Genomic DNA, 20,847 nt, shown 5'->3' with positions numbered 1-20,847 from the left:
TAAAAAAAGGCAGCTTTAGCAAACATGACTCACGAAGACAGACATATCACACTGAGAAACATGAGAGAAAAAGTGAGCACTGCTTCATTCTACCTGGAAATGTCTATAGGACTGAAACCTCGCCTGGAAAACACTGGGGAGGGTAATGGATTTGGGACACGAGTAATAATGGAGCGAATACAACGACGTTAAAATCAAACATACCACGTGAATAGAAAATGAAAACAAGGCTTTCAGGTTGGTGTATACAGCGGTGACTTTATTCAAGATGAACAAACTGAACTCACGTAAACCACCTGACACTCAGTGACTGTTTGCCAACGGCATACCGCATGATTAAAAACCTTTCCTTTTACACTTTCCTTGAAATCTCATAGAAAAATCCCATATGGTGTAGAAGTGACACACAGAGATCAGTAAGGGGTCATTTAAAGTGCGCACAGGTGCCAACGCCAAAACACCTTAAGTGGACAAATCAGCAGGTCATACCAATCTGATCCTCCCTTAGTGGGGGGGGGGGGCCCTAAGTGGACTGCCCAATCCAGCGGATCCAATGGCACTTGTCTATCAACAATACTGTACTCCACACATATGCTGGCTTACCCCCTATATTTGGTTGAGGTTCTGTAAAATGCCCTAAAGCCCCATACACTAGCTTATTGCAGCCCTTAATGCATTTTCCCACCCTACCCCCAACCCCCCTGTGCAACAAAACTAAGGAAGACTTGCTTCATTCAACAGGTGTGTGGAAACTCTTCAATAATCCAATGAAACGTTCGTTAAACTAATTCCTAAAGGACATTCTGGGACTTTTTTAAAATACATGACCACGTATCCTGCAGAACTCCACGCTGTCAGTTATACATCATCATCTTCGGTAGAATACTGCTTTAATACTTTATGGTTTCTTTTCTTTTTAAATAAAAAACAGAACAATGAATTTGTATTCATGCGCCTCTTACATCATGTAACACCTCAAGTACAGTGTTTGTTGGAGAAACGTGTAAACACTACTCGCCACGTTCACCATAAGGCAGAACCCCATCCTCCTTTCATAACGTGAGCCGTGTCACTGATCCGACGTCAGCGTGGCACCATACAGTCCGAATGGCACCGTCTCGAGTTCATCTAGGCCTGTGGGTTTGCCTGGACAAGGACTCAAGTTTAACTTGGACTGATAAAACTCAGCCATAACCAGAACGCCACTGCCCAGCGCCGGAGAATGAGACTCAGATCCAGAAAGGAGCGGGAGGGGTTGGCGCCGCCCCCAGCACACGGTCCCGGAGATGCGCTCATCTCTTCCTCTTCTGCAGCCGCAGTGACTTTCTGCGCTTGACTATCATGTCGTGGAGCCTCTCTAGGCCTTCACCGAGGCCGTCGCCGATGATGGCGCACGCAGGCTGCAGGTGCCAAGGTGTGGCAGCACCCAGCTCGCTCAGCGCTAGCAGCTTTGCCACCTCGGAGAGCGGTAGTGCGCTGCGTAGGTCCTGCTTGTTGGCCACCACCAGCACGGGGACGCCCTGGTTCTCCACCGCCCGCGTGATCTTGTGCAGCTCCGTCTTGGCCTCCTCCATACGCTCCACATCCACCGAGTCCACCACGAAGACGATGCCGTCCGCACAGCGCGTGTAGGACCGCCACAGCGGCCGCAGTTTCTCCTGCCCGCCTACATCCCAGAAGTGGAACGCCACGGCCCGGGACCCGCCCACTGACACCTTGATCTTTTCCGTGTTAAATCCTTTGGTGGGCACCGTGTTCACAAACTCGTTGAAGCGCAGCCTGTACAGGACCGTTGTCTTTCCAGCGCAGTCCAGCCCAAGGATCACAATGTGAAGTGCCTGGAAAGTCGGCAGCTTCGGGAAAATAGCGGGCCGGTCGGAAAATCCATTCCCCATTGTGAAAAGAATGAGGAGATAAGTACTGTTTCGCCAGGTGTTCACAGCGCCTTTCACCTAACAACAGATAAAAGACACATTTATTGAAGGAAAGACAAAAGCAAAAAACCAATAAACAGAGTCCACGTTGCTTTACAATTTAAAGGACGCATTTCCCTTTCGTTATCATACTAATGCATTAAATCTTTTGACTAATTGGACCCATCAGGATGAATGACAAATAAAACGGTGGGGTGCCGACGGGTCTATTTTCAGTTAGCAAAGGCACAGACCCACCGGCCTTTGATATGCTAATTCAAACGTAGCAGAGTGTCTATATTCAAAGGCTAATGCATATTTCACCCCCTTCATCCCAAGTCAGCATCAGCTGTAATGCACATACCACCGCGACGAGCATGACCGCAGCCATTGGCCGCGCCGCAAGGGCACTGGGCGTTTAATGGGAGTTTGCACTGCCTCATAAAGCCGTCACATGAACCGATCGAAGGAGAAAACCCTATGCCGTCCATAAAAGTACCATTCATCAGCCATACACAGAAAAACGCAAAATAACTAGCGCAAAAAATAAAACAGTTACGCATCACCGCACGACGTGGGCGCAACTTAAAAACGCCCATAAATGCGGCCACGTTGGCTGTCCTTGCGTCCTACACCTGGACGTGCCATGAACGATTAACCATCTAGGTCGAAAATCGGTGCCGACACTGGGACGTCCTCGGAAAAAAAAACACTGCAGTCAACGCGGTTTCAGAGCCGGGTAACTACAGCCGAATAATTGCAGATTCGCAGCAGGTTATTATCAATTTAAAAAAAAAAAAAAAAAAAAAACCGGATCGCCGCTGCGTCGGAAGCTTACCTATGCGTTGTACAACATCCGCTTGTCAAAAGCAAATCGGCTGAAACAAGGCGCACCTTTCCCCTTTTCCCCATGTGAAGCCAGTACGCCTTATTTACTACTCCATTCCGTGTCCGCAGTCGCACTGATTAAACAGCCTGTCCCACTCCCTCGGTTATTCCCGCACTACAGGTTCAACCCAAAAATAACAGCGACCGGCGATTGGCTGCGCTCTCATCCCGCCCTCGTCCTTCCTCGGATGCGATTGGCTTACCGCTACGCTCGTCACCCCGCCGTTTCCCCGGGACACGCCGCCGCCACCTGCTCCTGTCATATAGCTTTCTGGGCCACCGAGGCGAGTTTGCTGTGTCGGCGAGCAAGTGAAAGTAAATTTAAACATTAATGCAGTCGAACGCATTCTTTTAGGATGTTCTATATTTGGCACGCTTATTATAAACTGTACATTAAAATGGCAGGTCATCCAAAGGTTCATCTCGGCTACGGCAGCCTGTATGAACCCGTTGTTTTGATTACAATGAGCTTCCTGTGCAACAAAACACAAACACGCTTAGTTTATAGTGCGTAAACTTTGTTTATGAAGGGGCATAGCATTATGCTATTAGTTACGTATCAGTTGACCACAAACTAAGTCTTAGTTACATACTGATGCCATGTTAATTCATCATTATTTAATCGTGTCGCATGTTTTATCTTAAGCAGTTACTATATTTACTACTATATCTGTTAATTCTGTAAATCTTCGTGAACTAACGAAGGAACTCCTATGTGGTACCACAGTTTAAATGGACTTCATATTCGTTCACTTACATTTTGCCCAGACTACCTTAAATCCGACAAGTTACCCCGATAACCCCGCTTCATAGTACAGGCCCCTGAAGGATCAATTAAGTAATGAATAACACGTGAAATACTGATCTTATGTTTGTTCATTAATGAATCGTAACAAATATTTAATCTGAAGTAGCAACTAGGCTATATTTGTTCGTGATTTCTACTTCAGTGTTGAGTTATTACCAAGTAGGGCCTATTTGTGCCCCATCTAGTAAAATATTACCAAAACATGGAATAACTAGCTGCCTTTCTACAATATCAAACAGATGCGAAAAATAATTGTGCAAGATCGAAAACCGTGATTAATAGCATTTTGACCTGGTCTGAAACCATTACTAGCTTTTTCGACGTGACGCTTCCTGGCAGTATAGGCCTACACATTCAGAGGGCAGTTAATAAAGTACACTTACTTGTCAAACCAAACAGCCTGCTCCTCCACCTGAGGTATTACATGCACACAGACAAGGTGCTTGGCTCCGCATTACAATGGCCAAGATGTTTGATCCAAGCAATTTGAATGCGTGTGATTGTCGGTGCCAGACGTGGTGGTTCCAGTATCTCAGAAACAGCCGATTTCCTTGGGATTTTCACATACTTTAGTGTCTAGAGTTGACAAAGAATGGCGCAATAAACAAATAAAAAATCCAGTTAATGGCAGGTATGTGGGCGAAAATACATTGTTAATGTAAACAGGAAGGCAAGAAATGCAAAAATAACAGTGTCACAATGGCTTATTTGAATGCACAGATCTTCTGCCCTTGAAGCGATGCAATGGGTGCCACCGGTGTAAATCCCACGCCTAAATGGAGGGCTTCTACGAAAGCCGCACTCGCCGATTTGCTAATTTAGTTTTAATGACTTCCAGAATTGCAGTTTGCTGGCAATTATTAAAAAGTAAAAACTTCTACCCCCATGAGATAAACGTTACGTCTCCGAGTACAGATAAAAAGAATCAAATATAACTGCATCAGTTACTGATAACACAAAGGTACTGGGGACGACAGGAGATAAGTTTACCAAACTGTCACGTCGCGAGGAAAAAAGGACTCGAGGGTAGGTTTCAGGAGAACAAAAAGGGGCTTTATTATACAAAACAGGACCGCGATGGGTCTAAATCTACTAGGATTAGGGAAGGACACAGGCAACAGAAGGATTGACATTAATGAACGGATTGGGGAACACACGACTAGGAAGCACGTATATGCGGGACTACCGAGGGACTCACACGATTTTGGTGTTGTTTACTACATATGGACCGGGGATTACGAACAAGACACTGCTGGGAAGAAACAGGATGATTCCTGAGGACCAGCAGTGACCCCTACTGGTCATACCGGGGGATGGACAGGACGGATGACACACTGCATTTTCAATGCGAAAGTGTAGACCAGAGGTCACTAACAGGCGGACTGCGGGCCGGGTCCAGACCAAGAAGCTGTCCTATACGGACCCGGACCGGCCAAAACATTAAGTTATTATAAAACCTGACGGGACGCTTCTATTTTAACCGTCGCAGCGTTTGTAGTCTTTTTAGTAGTGGTTTAGCAGTAGAACCGCTGTTTCCCACGCCAATGAACGTCAAACGCCTTTGACCGCCAAGCAATTCGGCGTATGCAGCCCTTTGCGCTAATGTGCCGTTAGTGTACGTTAGTAGCAGCATCGAAGCTAAAACCACATCCAAAAAGCCGTAATGTTCCTGACAGAGTGACTGGTCTGTCCTGAAATCGTAAAGCTGAACAGTTTTCAAATACAGTATGTATTATATAAGATATTGGATAAATAGACGTAGTTTATTGTTGATTTCATGTTCATTGAAGTTTCTGCTTTGTAACATATGTATAAAGTGATGTTATCTGTTATAAATAAACTCGGGTGAAACAAAAAATATACATTTTCATGGCTGCTAAATCTCAAGCATCTGGCAGGACACGCTTTCAGACTCACGCTGGAAATCTTACGGCAAATCTATATTATTTCATTATGAAACCTAAAATTAGCTATGTCAAAAGTGTATTTACACGGTTAAATACAAAAGCAGACTATTTACAAGGTAAGAACTGTTACATGTGTGTGCAGACATCTCGAATTGAAAATCTCACTCCAGCCAGCTGGCCGAAGTTCTTTGTCACGTGACAATAAATATTGTCAAAACGTTTTTGAATTGTACTGAATTAATTTGATTTGACAGTCAGGTACTGATTACATGCAATGTTGGTACAACTAATAGACTACTTAAATGTAGATCACACTAAATAGTTAGACAGTATGATCTTCTGGACCTTTGCTTCTAGAAGTTTTCTCTAACTGGACCTCTTTAAATTTTAGTTGAATACCCCTGGTATAGACGATACGTTTCACCGTCAGTTATATATTTTGTGAGCCAGCAGCAAATTTAAATACTGGTCTGAAATCTAACAGTGTGTGTAACTATGATGAATTCTAATATAACTTAAGCTTTGGATTTGTCATTTCATCTATATCCTCCTGAGACCCAAGGAAAAAAGTGTCCTTCAATTGTAGGTTATTTGTCTTTGGAGGAAATAAGACATCTTACAATTTAGATTTTTAAAAATGTATTCTTATTTTAATTTCACAGCATGTCCTCTTTAGTGCACAACAAGAATAAATACGTTTCCCAACATCAGTGAAAAAATAAATGCAAAAATACAATGTCCACTACAATGGACATAAATGAATAGGTCGGGTCTCAGGAGGATATTTGGGATATTCAAATCACGCTGCTAATGGTTCGAGCCCTGCTGATTATAAGTGTAATTAATTATTATACTTAATTTCCAGTCTTCCTTTACCCGTGAGCCAGGTGTGAAGCCTCTGACCAATCAGAATCAGTAATTATTAAACTAACTACCTGGGAGAACTGAAAACAAGGCCTGGATTTGGAATCGAGGTCCAAATTTGAAGATCCCTGGTCTATATGAAGAAATGGCGAATTCATGTGCACAATAAGCAAATTAGTGTTTTGTAATAAGATTTTATTTAATTTAGGATTAAAACTTATTGAGCATAACATGTCATTTAATGTGAAGACTAAATGCGATGCCACCAGAATATGAACATAATTGAAGAAATATGAAGATATAAATACATTCTGTCAACTTTTGGCATATGTAGGGTACCAAGGTGTTTACACGTGCAGGTTCAAGCAGTAGGTGTGCATACGATGACTAATGAAAAAAAAACGAGGGGGATGGAAGAGGCAATACCTGGACTTTAGAGTTATGTTTGCTACCTAGATGAAAACTCCAAAGAGAATAAAACATAGAAAAGGATTAAGGGCCTTATTTAAAGCTTAAGGCAAATTGATTAAATTTACTGAAATTATGCGGTTATAGCCTATAAATACTAATATGCACGTGTCCGTTGATTTTGTAAGAATTTAGGCAATGTGGTAAAATCACAGGTCTGAACTTTTAGACTTTATTGTTGCACCATCTAGTGGTGATGATGAGCAACAAGCATAGTGTTGCATTTTTTCGTTAGCTGGCTTCATTTCGTGCGTGATGAAAGCATCTCTCGTACATTTGTATTTAATTCCCAGTCATCCGAAAGTCACAGAAAAGACTTAAGTCATTTAATGCTGACTTATCAAGCAATGTTTATTACATGTAGTTTTTGAAGACAGTTTTTTTTGGAAAATTATATTTTAAGAGATTATTTTGAATGGAAAATACAAGCTGACCTGATATGTAGTTTGGGAGCAGTTTTACCAAACTGCTAAACATAAGCAATGCAGAATGTGATATAAAAAAGCCCATATATGCAGAGTAAAGCAAAGTAATATTAAAATGCTTAATTTAAAAGCTGTTAGAGAAATGTGAATGGATCAGGTTCTATCTAGAAAAAGAGCAGAATCAGAGGCTCCTATCCCGTGTCATTGGGATTTCAGGACCTCCCCCACCCCCCACCCCCTCCAAATCACCAAGGTATTAAAATTTCATCGTATAGTTTCTAGGCACTTTTCCTGTTATTTCAATGCTTCTGTCAAAACATGTAAAATGAGTATGAAAAGCTAAGCAGCCCCCCCTGTTTGTGGAGGTCTCACTCCACCCGCAAACGCGACATGGCCTGGCCCACGGCATCGCTGTTCCAGCGAGAGGCATCCCATCCTAGGAACCAGCCCGTGAACGTCGGGGGCTCATGCCCCTGCTTCACGATCACCACCGGGGTGTCCTGGTCTCGGCCCGCAGGGTCCGTCTCGATGTAAGCCTTAGCTAAGGTGGGAGAAAGGTACATCAGATGTACTGAGCCTGAGTCTCTAAAGCAAAATTATAACAAATTACCATATTTTTGGAGTGCTGGAGTTACTAAGGTACTTACTCCTGGTGAGATGAGGGGAATTTGCATGCAAATAATGACTTTTATTAACTAAGCAATAGAAATAACTAAATACACCACAAATATGACCTTTGACCCCAGGTATGCCAATGCGAAACGGATATTAATTTGGGCCAAATCCATCCTGACAGTATTAGTGATGCCATACCTGACTTCACCGACTCGGTCCTCTCCACCTCGTTGGCGTCCTTTCCGATCCAAATAAAAACCTGGAAAACATGGCGTCCACAATGTTCACTCCCCCCAACACAGAATGAAGCCTCTCAAGAAAAGCAGTAGAGCGCAGACCTGATCCCAGACGTCCAGCAGCATGACGTCGTCCTCGGCCAGGTCATCCTGGGTGAATTCTCCAGGCACCTCTTCGATCTGCAGAAAACCAATCGATACACCAAGGCCTCCCTCAGAAACTGGCTCTCTGTCCGGGTCCCAGTTTTAGCCACAGCCTTTATGTAGAGTGGATGAATGATGTGAACCTGGGAGCTTAATGTGCTCGATCGCTGATGTTTTTAGGAATAGCGATAATGGCCTCAAGCCCATTCAACACCATAATAAATGACCCCAATTTAACATTATAAATGTACATTCATCGATAGTGAAACAGGTCGCTGTCAACTTATGACTGCAATCGGTTCCAACTCACCGGTCATAAGTCGAGTTGGTTTTAAGTCAGCCCTATATGCACATGTATAGTATACTGTATAACAAAATGTAATATTTTGGCCAGATATCTCGGTCTGGGGACGGTCGTAAAGTTGATCATTTGTAAGTCGCACAGGTCCTAAGTTGATGACGTATATCTGACCTGTAATATCTGTATACCTGTTCCACTCACTAACGACCATACGCCTGTTTAACACAATAATGACTGTTCACCCATTTAACACAATAGTAACCATATACTGTACCCACCAATTAGTATTTAACCCATGTTGCAATTATTCAGGCACTAACTCTATACAACAGTGGAAGCTTAACTAGACAGACATATAAACAAAGGCTGAGTGAGATACTTACAATGAACCTGCCTGTTTTATTGGAGCAGGCAAACAGGCGCGGGGAGTGAATGACATCCTTGGACTCCAAGCCCACTGAAGTCTGATATGGCTTCTTACCCCCCAGCGCCGACCAGAAGGACTCTGCGGCAAGCAACAGTTATCAGCCCTCACTGGAGGGAGTCTCAGTGTGAGTATCAGTGTGTACTGATCAGAAGTGTTGGAATGTAGGAATATGAAAGTGGAGATCGGGTGCGTAGCAGTGCAAATACTTGCTAATCGGGTTTGTAAATGTGTAATCAGGGTTGCCAACTTTGATCAGCTGGCTCGTTGCACACGCGTTTTACACGTATGTATCACCTTCAGACGTGTCAGAGTTGGCAGCCCTGTGTAATAGCACATTCACCTGGTTCCTGCCCTTCTGTAATCCTCTGGCTTGTGCACTGCAGAACATGGCTGATGTATTGGGCACCACGCTCCTCCTCCTCACTGGCCCCCTTGCCTAGCCAGATGTACCCCTTCCCCTGGGGCGTCTTCAACAGGTAGGCATCGTTGGAGTTGAGGTTGGGGGCTTCAGCCTCCACCTGGCAGACGAGAGAAGCGCGTGCATGTGTGTGGTGTGCTTTACGCAGAATGTAACACATCTGCACGTCTAGCCAACCGTGCGGTACGCACCTCTGCAATCCGCGTGATGGTCGCCAAGTTTCGTCGCACTTGGAAGAGGCGGGTCGGGAGTACGGGCTCCTGCCCCCTAGCACGGGATGTCCCGTTCTTGTACACGATTAGGGGCTTGGCTTTGAACAGACTCAGCAAGTGCGCTGGCTCCTTACCCTGAGATACACGAACCTGGGGATGGAGTCGACAGGTGGATGCAGGTCCAGCTTGGCTCTGTTTGTCCCTCAGGGGCCACCATACCCTTAGCACATTCACACTTTAGCCGGCTAGTGGCCTTTAAACTGTCTGCCATGTTATTATTAGCGTGACAAACGCGCTCTTGGCTATCGACGGCCTCCAGGTGGCAGTATGCTACACTTAACACCGCATTTGCGATTCTAAAGACACGCTTGCATTATATTCTTATTTTATTAGTCGTCTCATTTATACAGGATGATAACGTAGATTATAGTGACACCCATTTTTTATCTGGATAGGTCATTATATTATGTTAAATCAGACTAAGAGTGTCTATAGATAATGCGGTTACTAATATCATCACTTTTTATTTTTGTCTTTGCTGTGCTTTATTTTTATTGTTACTTGTATTGCTGTTGTTGTATATTTTATTGATCTTTTGTATATTTTTTCCTTGTATTACATATTACAATCCTGGAAGCAGGTGGAAAAAGCATTTGACTCTACACCTGTACAGTGTATTTTTGTGTATTTTACAAATAAACCTTTAAATATTTTTCTTATGTGTACAACATAAATCTCTATTGCACTGTTCTATTTAAATTTGATTATTAATTTTTAAACTGTTTTTGATTGTATTTTTCTATGTTTTTAATATGTTTTTTGTCCAAGTAAATCGTGCTTAAAGTGTCAGATTGTCAGTGTTGAAATGTATTAATATATTTTTGGTTTATCACTGATGTCTTATACCTTCATCTCAGGCTATGACCCACAGCTCGCATAGCTGAAGCATAGCTGAAGATGACAATAGAGATCAAGGTGCAAACATGATTTTGGTCATAATATATGCCTGTTTTGGGAGGACCCTGTAGCCAAAAACTGAACGCAGGCCATGTGCTCTGGGTTCTTCTGATCTTGTGCTTCATGCGGCCTGATGCCTGACGTGTGAGCTGCTACAGATGTCTGCAGCTGAGGAACTCAGTGGTGCAGATGTGCACTTTAATGTTTCAATCACTCTTGAACAAAAAAAAACGGAAAGAGGAAACAGATTTACATGTGAAAATGAAGTGAAATAAGGAAGTAGCTGCATTTTATATGTCCCTCGTGATTTAATTATGGGTTATAAAGACTGTCATAATGTGGGATTCAATATAGAAACAGTAAAATGCAATGCTATCAATGGGGAAATGGTATTTGCTCACCTAAGGAGAAAAATATGACTTTAACTTCTGTGAAAAGGTGAAGTGAGGAAGTCAGCTTGGTTAGTGGAAATTTTAAGCCGATGCAGCAGAATCCCAGTACATTCAAAGCATGGGGCCCTCAAAGTGCTGGTTAACAGGTTTTGTTTGATGACAGAGAGGCTCAGAGTCAGACACACCTTAGGAGATTAGGATCAGTGCATGGGAGGGTAAGCATGTACTCTGGGGGATGTCTGTGTAATAGAGAGCCATGAGGTCGTTGCAAGTTCCTAGTTCATACTTATGTTATTTGTTTGGTTTGAGGCTTATTAATGAATCGAATGCTTATAGCTCTGAATGAGAATTCTCAGTGTTTGTTGCGCTGCCTCCATCAGAAACAGCTGGGAAGTGAACAGGATGTCCGGAGCCGTGTGTGAGAGTGTTTAACGTCTTCACCTGCACTGCGTTCCCCCCCAGGGAGCGGTCCAGCTGCACGGTGAGAAACGCCGAGGAGGTGAGCTCGTCCCGCGTGGCGCTGGAGCCCTGCCTGGACACGGGGGGGCAAATCAGTAATGACTCAGACTCGTTTCGACACCCCCCCCTCCCCCCAAGCAATTAAAACCACATACAGCAGATGTGTTACAAGCAAACTGCAAATGTCACACTTAGTTTCGCCGGTTTCGAACTGTCATGGTGAAATATGCTGCATGAGAAGTTTGCGAAGCTCAAAGACTGGTTTGTGTCAATATTTAAGTTTAACTGACTTTGAGGTGAAAGCAAACACTGCATGTTAAAAAATACCAAGAACACACAGATCGTACCAAGAACTCAATGCCAAGAACGCACAGATCGCATCAAGAACTCAATGTCAAGGACGCAAAGATTGCACCAAGAACTCAATACCAAGAATGCAAAGATCGCACCAAGAACTCAATGCCAAGGACGCAAAGATTGCACCAAGAACTCAATACCAAGGATGCAAAGATGTTCAAGATGATCAAAATTATGTGGACACCCTGATTAATTAGAGAAAATGGCTAATTAAACTACACTCAATGCTGGCATGGGTGCATAATTAAGCACGCAGACATGCCTTCTGCAGCAATAGCAGCAGCAGAATAGGTGGCTGTCCAGAAGAAGGGAGTGACTTTTGGACTGTGCATACTCCTTTTGTACTTTATGAACCTCACCGTTGTATGTAAAAGAAATTCTTGTGACCAATAAAGTATTATCTTATCTCTCTCAAAATGCCACTTTATTAACTTTTATTCACAGTGTATATCTCGGCTGTTGAAGCTTAAGTCATAGCGCCTAGCCATCGTACTATGTCACAGACGCTGCAAGATGCATTGGAGGTGCTAACAGCTAACTGGGGTGCCCCCCCCCCCCCCGCACCAAGCTGATGAGCTGGCTGGCGAGTCGTGGGAGAAACTCTGACAAGCACTCACCAGGTGTAGATGATGTGACCCTTGCCGTAGGTGTAGAGTATAATGTAACAGTCGCCTCCGTAGAACTGGCCGTATGTCTGTGGGTCAGTGGGGACTCTGCCACTACTCTCAACCCTCCAGATCTGCAGCACGTCAGACAGACAGACAGACAGACAGACAGACAGACAGACTTTATGAGTCCCTGAAGGAAAATTAAGGTTCAGTAATGCAGGACAATCGATGCAATTACCGGATGTAAAGCCAGCGATGGAGATCATGAGGGAAAAGCTCACAAACAGTGTTCATATGAGAATGCATTACCCAGTAATGATACAGAGTCTTACAAAGCACAAAATAAATCAGCCAAGATAAGACTCTTCTTCCGAGCCAGTTTCAGGTTTTACAGCTTGTTGTCATGGCAGCCCAAGCAGCACTCTGAGACTAATCACGTGCTATTCCATGCATTAACAATGCCTCTTTAACTGCTATTATGTTTCAGGATGGGGTTCTGAGAAAAAGGCCATTTTTACAGATTTGTACAGCCACAGCCCAGAAAAGTAAAATGATTTATCCTTGAAATAGTGATTTGAATGTTTTATTAAGTTGTAGCCCGGTTGCAACTTAATAAAGTGGCCATTTCTTCAAACTGTCTTCCATCACATCTCTCTTTCTAGAATATTCCAGAACTACTGACCAGAGCAAAATGGTGAATAATCGTAATGTGTTGGGTGGCAGCAGCCCCAAGCCTCCCACTTGCCCCCACATGGGTGTTTTACTGGGAAGAAGGTTCACCTCTGTTTCTCCAGTGCCGTCGTCCACCATGTTGTACTGGGCAGCCATGTGGTGAGACTCATGCAGCTTAGAGGCGTCGAACTTCTCCTGCGTGATTTTGGCGATTCTTTCCGTCACATAGACCTTCCCAAATCCCTCACTTTGGTCTTTGTCTTTCCAGCCCCTGAAGAACTGCTTGAAAATGGGAGTCTCACCTCCCTCAGGAAGTACTTGTATCTAGAGACAGATTATAAGAGACGTTTGCCAATTGATATATTCAGTGGTGTTTTTCTACTTCTAACAGACAAAAGTACAAGAAAAGGCTTGAAGAATAAAGTCCAAAGGACAAAGACAAATTCTTTATTAATGTGTCTTTAGAAACTTGATCTCCTGTTCATCCTACAATTGCTCTTGTGTTGGCAAATGCCAATAAGATGCACGATCACCTGTGTGTTTGGAGGGTAACCCATCTTCTTGATGAAACCCTCCGCCGTTTTCATCGCCTCCTTCCTTTCGCTGGGGTTGGCGTTTCGGCCTGATTGTCCCAGCAAGGGCCATGCAGGAAGGAAGTGACAAGACAGGACTTACTCCACATACTCACACGGACTCCAAACTCTTTAAAAATCCAGTGTGCAGGATGAACATAAAGGCACTTAAAAGATCTTTGTCGAGGCTGAAAAGACCAGGCAGAGTTTAGAAACTAGATTAGCATGACTGGGCAAGGGGATACAATGGGATATTAGGGAATTATACATTTATTTTATCTGGCACTAGTTAATTCTCTAGGTGCGGTTTTGGCAGTGGTATGGTTATTGTTACCATAAAATCTGAAATTCAACCCCAAGGCCCAGGCAAAACCTACTAAACTTTAAGGCAAACACTGTGAGCCAACTAGTTAATCTGAATCTGTGTAAAAAGTGTACATTTCCCATGTACACTAAAATGATCACTCTGGGCGATGACCTTAATTTGCTTAAATTCATGATATCAAACAGATCATTGGCCCCCACCTTTCCACACAAAAATCATCTTGTTTTTGCCGTGGTCCAGGATGAAGCACTCGTCTGTCAGGAGGATGTCCTGTGAGAACGGGTTCTCCTCAGCCACGACCGACACCTGCATGGTTCCGCTGGCGTCGGACACCTGCAGAACCCACACCAAGGCTCACTTCTAACTACACCCACGTTTAGGGTTACGTTTTATAACAATTCACGTTGTCGTTTTGGTTATTGGCAGCTGTTGGTACAGTATATCCGTCTCCTTCCTACCATGTACAGTTTGGCCATTTTCCTGTTGGACACATCAGCCATGACGTCATCATTTTCATCCCCGTCAGGGAGATCCGGCTTGTCACCAAGCACCTATGAACAGAAGTATTTTTTTTTTTTTATTTAATCCATCGGAGTAATTCAAACTTGATGGTAGCTCAAATGTTAGGTGAATGCCTTATGTAAATTAATTCCTTTCCAGGGAAGCGCAAACCCTGATGGAGTTTAACAAGGAAATCAGAATGAAACAAACCGGTATTTGTGGATTTTAGTAAAACAGACCACTGTCCTTTAAAGGTGTCCAGAGAGTACAATAATAATGATAATAATAATATATAAAATAAAATGCTAACACTTCACTTGAGGGGCACAAATAATGTAGTAGCACACTCTTACTTAATGTACTAATTAACCAGAAACTAGTTAGTTACAAGTTGGTAAGTTACATAGTGATCACCTGTTTGTTCATCATTAATGCATCATAACAGTTCATGTATTTACTGCAGTTACTATATTTGTTCATGATTTATACTTGAGTACTAACTGAGTTACTAAGTTACTTGTGTCCCTTCAAGTAATGTGTTACCAATAAAAAGTATAACAATCAAAATAAGATAAATCCCCTGTGTCTGAGTAATGAACGGAGTGCATCAAACGGGTTTCATGTAGACCTGTTGTTGTTGTTCATTATTCATGAACAAGTTGTTCATTTGGAAGCAAAATGATCTGTCACTGCACTGATTCATTCCGATCGTTCAATGAATGACTCATCCACCTGTTAAGTTCACCAGTAGTGTAATGTCCGAAAAAGTCTGGCTAATGGCTTTTTCCAATGGCTAATGTAGTTTCACAATAAATACAATTACTATTCTTAAGATAACATATTCTCGGATGATGTGTTGGAAATTAGTCTTTTATCTGAATGAACTTGAAAGAATCGATTTTCAGAGTGAATCGTGATCTCTGTCTCTAATTGCATGAGGGGCAAGAAATAGCCTTGCACAGTTAAGAACATAAGAACATAAGAAATTTACAAATGAGAGGAGGCCATTCGGCCCATCAAGCTCGTTTGGGGAGAACTTAACTAATAGCTCAGAGTTGTTAAAATCTTATCTAGCTCTGATTTAAAGGAACCCAGTGTTTTAGCTTGCGCTACACTAGCAGGAAGACTATTCCATACTCTAACTACTAGTTCGTACTGAAAGCACAAGGAAAATGACATTATAAGCACAATTGAACAATGCAGTGTGATATTCACTGGTATCTCTTGTGGTTTTAGTAATCTGACACTTTACAGCCTGGGTATAAGCTCGATATTTCTGAAATAGCTCACACTATGCATGAAAATGAAACTGCACTCTCACACTTCCGCATTACTGTCATGGACGCCGCACTGCGTCTCGCGCATGTGCTGCTGCTCCCACCTACCTGTGTCATCTCTGCTGGCTCGCTGCCCTCCTCCACCACCAGCAGCTGTGCCCGGCCGTTTCTCTCGTTGTCCCGGATCCCAGTGGCCACCTGCGCGGCCTTCAATCGCTCGAACTTGTTGCACATGGAACCACACCATTGATAGATCACCTAGATGGGGATGGGGGAGATGGGGAATTAACTCACTGTCTTACCACTGTGAAAACCGAGCGTTGTGCAATAAAAACAGCCAACAGTTCCGTCTTCTTATCCTGATATGCGTCAGATGACCAATAGCCCCGTTTCTCTTGTGGACAGAATATGACACGAGTGCACAAACCACAGTAAGTATCAGCATCTTTTATCACGTATTACATTTTGTGAAGCGGTCAAGTACAAAACCCCGTGGTATCGCTGGGGAGAAGTGCGGCTAAAGAGCACGGTGAATACTGGTGACTTTTCATCCTGGTCCGCAATAATAAAAATAAATAAAAGGAAGGAAAGTAGCCTTGTGCCATTAGTGGGGTTGTGGTGGGGGGGGGGCGGGGTGAGGAATATAAATAGGCTGCATGAATGTGCTTGTGTCATGTGTCTCTGGAGCGTGTCAGATGTAATTTGACTAATGATAAAATATACCGGTATTTGGCATATCTGGCAGTACTGTTAGTATGTGCTATCATATATCATATGTTATATCCCATACGCACGTGTGTTTCATTATATTGGACCACACTTATTATATTAAGTGATGCCAAACTTTTACAAAGGTGACGCCCTGGAAGCTTTCAAATATGGAACATGTGTAACCAGGAAGGACTGCAGGTTTCAATCAATAAAAAACTGTTAATCAATGTGGGCCTCAGGATTAGTGCTCATTGCAGGACCTAGACCTTAAACGCCGGAAACTATGTTCAAATACCTCTTTGTATGTGTCTTCAAGAATTAGTTTTATACGCTTGGTTCCACTAAGGAGAGCTCACTTGTTTTCCGTTTAAGCTTTACAGACTGTTCACAGCGTGAGGGTGACAGCTGCCGTGGGTGACGGTGTCGGGGCCCTACCGCACCCAGGTCCGCGATGAAGCAGTCGCCTCTGTTAAAGCTGGCCCAGCGGAGCGGCACCTCCGTGGCTCGCACCACCCTCCGGCCTTTGATGTGGAAGAGGCGCTGGGCCGACAGCTCATTGGTCACGACGTGATGGAACCCCGAGGCCACGCCTCCTGCCTGGGGGACAGTGGGGTGTCACACTGGGTCACTTTTTAATTCTGCAACACCACACTGGCAGAAGCGTTTCAGAGAGAGGCAGTAAAATGCATTTTGGAAAGATATAGTTACAGTTACATCTAAGTGACAACAACAAACGTGAATTCCATCCATCCGGTATCTATACCCGCTTATTCAATGCAGGGTCACGGAGGACTGGAGCTTATGCCGGAAGCTATGGGTGCGAGGCGCGGTATATCCCAGGACGGGGTGCCGCCGCATCACGAAAACACCAGATCTCTGGAGCGCTCCTAGTCGTGCAAATATTAGCGATGCACTCTGGTTGATGCAGTGGTTGTGTAAAATTTACACGACAGGAGCGGATGGCTGCAACTAAGCTGCTTCTGTGCCGACCCGATACAGAGAGACATTTTCAGCATGTAGCGAGACTGACTGACTGAGTACTTTTGAGACATTGCACGGCTCAATGTCTGAGACTCCTTGTCTTCAAACAAGCAGTAGTGACGAGATTTAGGAGGAACCTACAGCCTGCATGTACATTAGCTTGTCTGGCCACTAAAAGACACATTGGTGAGTGTTAGCTCACCTTGTAGGTGATGCCGCCCTTGAAGTAGCTGGTGAAAGCGGTGGACTCAAAGCCCTGCAGCTCTCGGTACTGGACCGGTTTGCCTCCCAGGTAGTCGTCCATCTGTACGGTGAAGATGGCTGCCGCAGAGCTCTCATCCTGGGTGCATTCCTTACCTGGGCACACGGGTATAGGTGGGCGGGGCCACACAGGTATAGGCAGGGCCATACTGTTGAAGGCGGAGCCACACAGGTATAGGTGGGCGGGGCCACACAGGTATAGGTGGGGGCATACTGATGAAGGCGGGGCCACACATGTATAGGTGGGCGGGGTCACACAGGTATAGGTGGGTGGGGTCACACGGGTATAGGTGGGCGGGGCCACACAGGTATAGGTGGGTGGGGTCACACGGGTATAGGTGGGCGGGGCCACACAGGTATAGGCGGGGGCATACTGGTGAAGGCGGGGTCACACAGTTAAACTACCTGTCCTCGCACTACGGACAGGTCCTAGGCTCTTTTCCCACTGACACAAACAGCTAAAATAATCTCAAAGATGAAACTTATGAAACATACCAGAGCATTTCCAGTAATAATTCAGAAGGGTTCTTTCCTCACTTTTTGTGAATAACATTACGAAGGTTCCTTATGGAGCACCACCAGAGACGTTAACACGCTGTGTTTATTTCTTCACAATTTTGCACCCTTTTTTGCACTTTTGAGTAAGCCCCACACAGCCATGAAAGTAAAATAGCTACAGGGCTAATTGTATGTGCTGGAAATTGTGTGTATTCTGAAAGGCCAGTAATGAGGACTATCTATGGATGGAGCACTGAAAGACAATCAACATCCTGCCGTGGCGGAAGAATGTACATTAAGAGCCCATTATTTGCCGGAGTGTCAAGGACAGAATAACATCTCAGCATTCCGGGGGACTCACAAAGGCACGGAGATCAATCGATTTACCAGATGCACTCATCCACGGCTTCAGTGTACGAAAAAGCTTTTTAGTCATCTATACACTTCGAACTTTACTCGGCATCAATTTTTTATGTAGTTAATGTGACCAATTTAGAGGATCCATTGTTGAGGGAATTTTAGCCCACGATGAGGAAGAAGATGGATGAAGAATAGAACAAAAATGAAGGGAGAAAAATAGTTTGTTGCTCTGGCGCTGTCAAAACTCATTAAGGAGTGACATAGCAAGTACAGTTTAGAAACAGGGGATGCGTAAACCACTAAGGAAACACACTTTCCTATGGGCGTGATTAAATATACTGTTAATTCCGCATCAGACCATTATCAAGAGGGCTGTCTGAGATGCTCTGATAAAAGGCCAATTGGCTCAGCATTTCAGGCCTGGTCTGATCACAGGAGCAACTTGTCACAAGGATGACACACTTTGCAGCATGGGGAGCTTTATGGAAAAGTCAGTGACCACATCATCAGCACGAGAGGTAAGCGCTCCCATTAGGGAACAAGAAGGGAGAAGTGAAATGTAAGCATTCCCGGGAAAATTCATGTTGGCACAGTCTTTACACCCTCTAGTTCGATCGTGGTGCAGGTTTGCAGATAAAACATGTTGCAATAAGAGTCTCGTGGTTGAAACATGGTGGAAATGCCGCACAGGAGCCCCAGCAGATGAGCAGGATTACATCGCCAGGGCGAAAACCGTCATGAAGTGAAATTCTAACAGAACTACCAGTATAGTAAACCAAGTTTCCTGTGGAATTTTACCACAACCCCCCCCCCCCCCCCCCAAAGTAGCATTACTGAGATGGATTCCTGCTCACCAAGCCAGTAGTGGAGGTCATAGAAGAAGGAGTCCCTCTGTTTGGATGTTCGGAGCACCAGGTAAGCATCTCCCACGTAGAAGCTGCCGTGCAGGTTATTCGGTACCTGGACCAGCTCCAGCTTCTCTATCCTCCAGATCTGGAGGCCAGCTGCCTTGCCGGCCTTCTCGAACTCCTGGTGGTACAGCACCATGGCGCAAGCCGAAGGGTCAGTGAGGAGAGCGTGAGGGACACAGTGCGTGCTTCTGTTCCCTGGGAGGACTGAGTCAGTAGCGGCAGTGTGCGGCGTTTTTCAAACAGGGAGACATGCAGTGGGTGTGCCCAGCAGCCGCCAAAGTACACACACACGCACACACTTTCCCCCCCTCTCTCTCTCACGCGCACACACACAAACTCTCACATACACATAGAAACAGACATAGGCAAAGAAAAATACACAGTTGAATTCCAGGGTAAAAATATAAACTGTATCACTGTATCAATATGATGTTGAAAAGGCTGAAAGTCTCTCTCTCTCAACTGCATTCACCTCCCCGAACTGAGATCCAAACAGATACTAAACTGCTTTAAAAAGAGAATGCAAACAGCTGTTAAAGACTGTTTTTTTTGTTTTGTTTTTTTACTGTATTTGTGTCCTGGAGCAATACTGAATATTTATACCATTGAGGCCCTGAACAAAAGATGAAAGTGGCTTCATAGACATGATATCTTAGCCAAAACAAAACAAAACAAAAAAAAACAGTGCAATGTGATATTTATAACATACAAGCGTTGCATTTTAGTATTCATCCCAAGAAGAACAGTTTGCTTTTATCTGAAGATTGCAGATACAGATCTAGCATTAATTATCTTATTCATTGTCTAAGAGTGGCTTTCTCTAAAAATTACTCTCCATCTCTGTGGTCAGCTGATAAATTGGTAAGTTTTATAACACCTGCTGACTTTTATAACACAGTACATGCTCCACCTTGTGGCCAAATTAAGTATTGAAAGCAGCTGCCAGTCAGACCTCCAATACACGTAAGTTGTTTCAGTTTAACGGGAAAATTACGTGCTGTGCGATGGATTTCCATATTGTCCAGGGGGTTCCCTACCTCGGGGCTCCTGGCTTCGTGTGTCCCTCTGCTGGACAAGTGATTAGAATGGATGGACATTGTCTTAATGTTTTTTCCTGACAAGCCAGTGCTAAAATATCTTGATCTGACCGAAATAAAGACTGGATTTAAGGAAATTGGATTTTGGTCACAGGTTAAACGAAAAACTACACTTAAGGAAGACATATATACTTTTGTCATACACTGGCACATGAAATTGACAAGTACGATGTTCAAAGTATTTCACAGTTCCCAACAAGGAAACGGCATTGTTAGGTGATTCTAAGTGTAAGAAGCTGGACAACCCATCCGTTGACAGGTCCAAAGCCCATACTGGAAGCT

The 20,847-nt window shown here is 44.0% G+C and overlaps 2 protein-coding genes across 7 annotated transcripts; both read right to left on the bottom strand.

Annotated features, from left to right (window-relative positions):
- Positions 1-238: 238 nt before the first annotated feature.
- arl4ab (ADP-ribosylation factor-like 4ab) lies at positions 239-4,673 on the bottom strand. 5 transcript variants are annotated; one of them, XM_023809657.2, is made up of 4 exons: positions 4,600-4,673; positions 3,993-4,185; positions 3,005-3,094; positions 239-1,952 (listed from the first exon to the last, which is right to left on the bottom strand). In XM_023809657.2, exons 3-4 carry the CDS (start codon positions 3,062-3,064, stop codon positions 1,293-1,295), a joined length of 720 nt encoding a protein of 239 aa, XP_023665425.1. In that variant the 5' UTR covers positions 3,065-3,094; positions 3,993-4,185; positions 4,600-4,673; the 3' UTR covers positions 239-1,292. The 5 variants fall into 5 exon arrangements, with proteins under 5 accessions (XP_023665425.1, XP_023665424.1, XP_023665429.1 ...); XM_023809656.2 differs by lacking the exon at positions 4,600-4,673 and having other exon boundaries at positions 3,993-4,536; XM_023809661.2 differs by lacking the exons at positions 3,005-3,094; positions 4,600-4,673 and having other exon boundaries at positions 3,993-4,528.
- Positions 4,674-7,173: 2,500 nt separating this feature from the next.
- Positions 7,174-19,693, bottom strand: scin (scinderin). Of its 2 annotated transcripts, XM_023809886.2 has the most exons (16): positions 19,412-19,693; positions 17,641-17,795; positions 16,893-17,054; positions 15,855-16,004; positions 14,427-14,519; positions 14,169-14,301; positions 13,605-13,693; positions 13,180-13,395; positions 12,409-12,530; positions 11,417-11,507; positions 9,606-9,776; positions 9,337-9,514; positions 8,953-9,074; positions 8,227-8,304; positions 8,087-8,147; positions 7,174-7,814 (listed from the first exon to the last, which is right to left on the bottom strand). In XM_023809886.2, the coding sequence occupies exons 1-16, from the start codon at positions 19,602-19,604 to the stop codon at positions 7,642-7,644; spliced, it is 2,187 nt and encodes a 728-aa protein (XP_023665654.1). In that variant the 5' UTR covers positions 19,605-19,693; the 3' UTR covers positions 7,174-7,641. The 2 variants fall into 2 exon arrangements, with proteins under 2 accessions (XP_023665654.1, XP_023665655.1); XM_023809887.2 differs by lacking the exons at positions 16,893-17,054; positions 17,641-17,795; positions 19,412-19,693 and adding an exon at positions 16,209-16,281.
- Positions 19,694-20,847: the final 1,154 nt, after the last annotated feature.

Source organism: Paramormyrops kingsleyae, chromosome 23 (assembly GCF_048594095.1).
Source record: "Paramormyrops kingsleyae isolate MSU_618 chromosome 23, PKINGS_0.4, whole genome shotgun sequence".
NCBI classification, from domain to species: Eukaryota; Metazoa; Chordata; class Actinopteri; order Osteoglossiformes; family Mormyridae; genus Paramormyrops; species Paramormyrops kingsleyae.
Note: the sequence above shows the minus strand (reverse complement) of the source record. Positions and strands in the feature narration are given on the sequence as shown.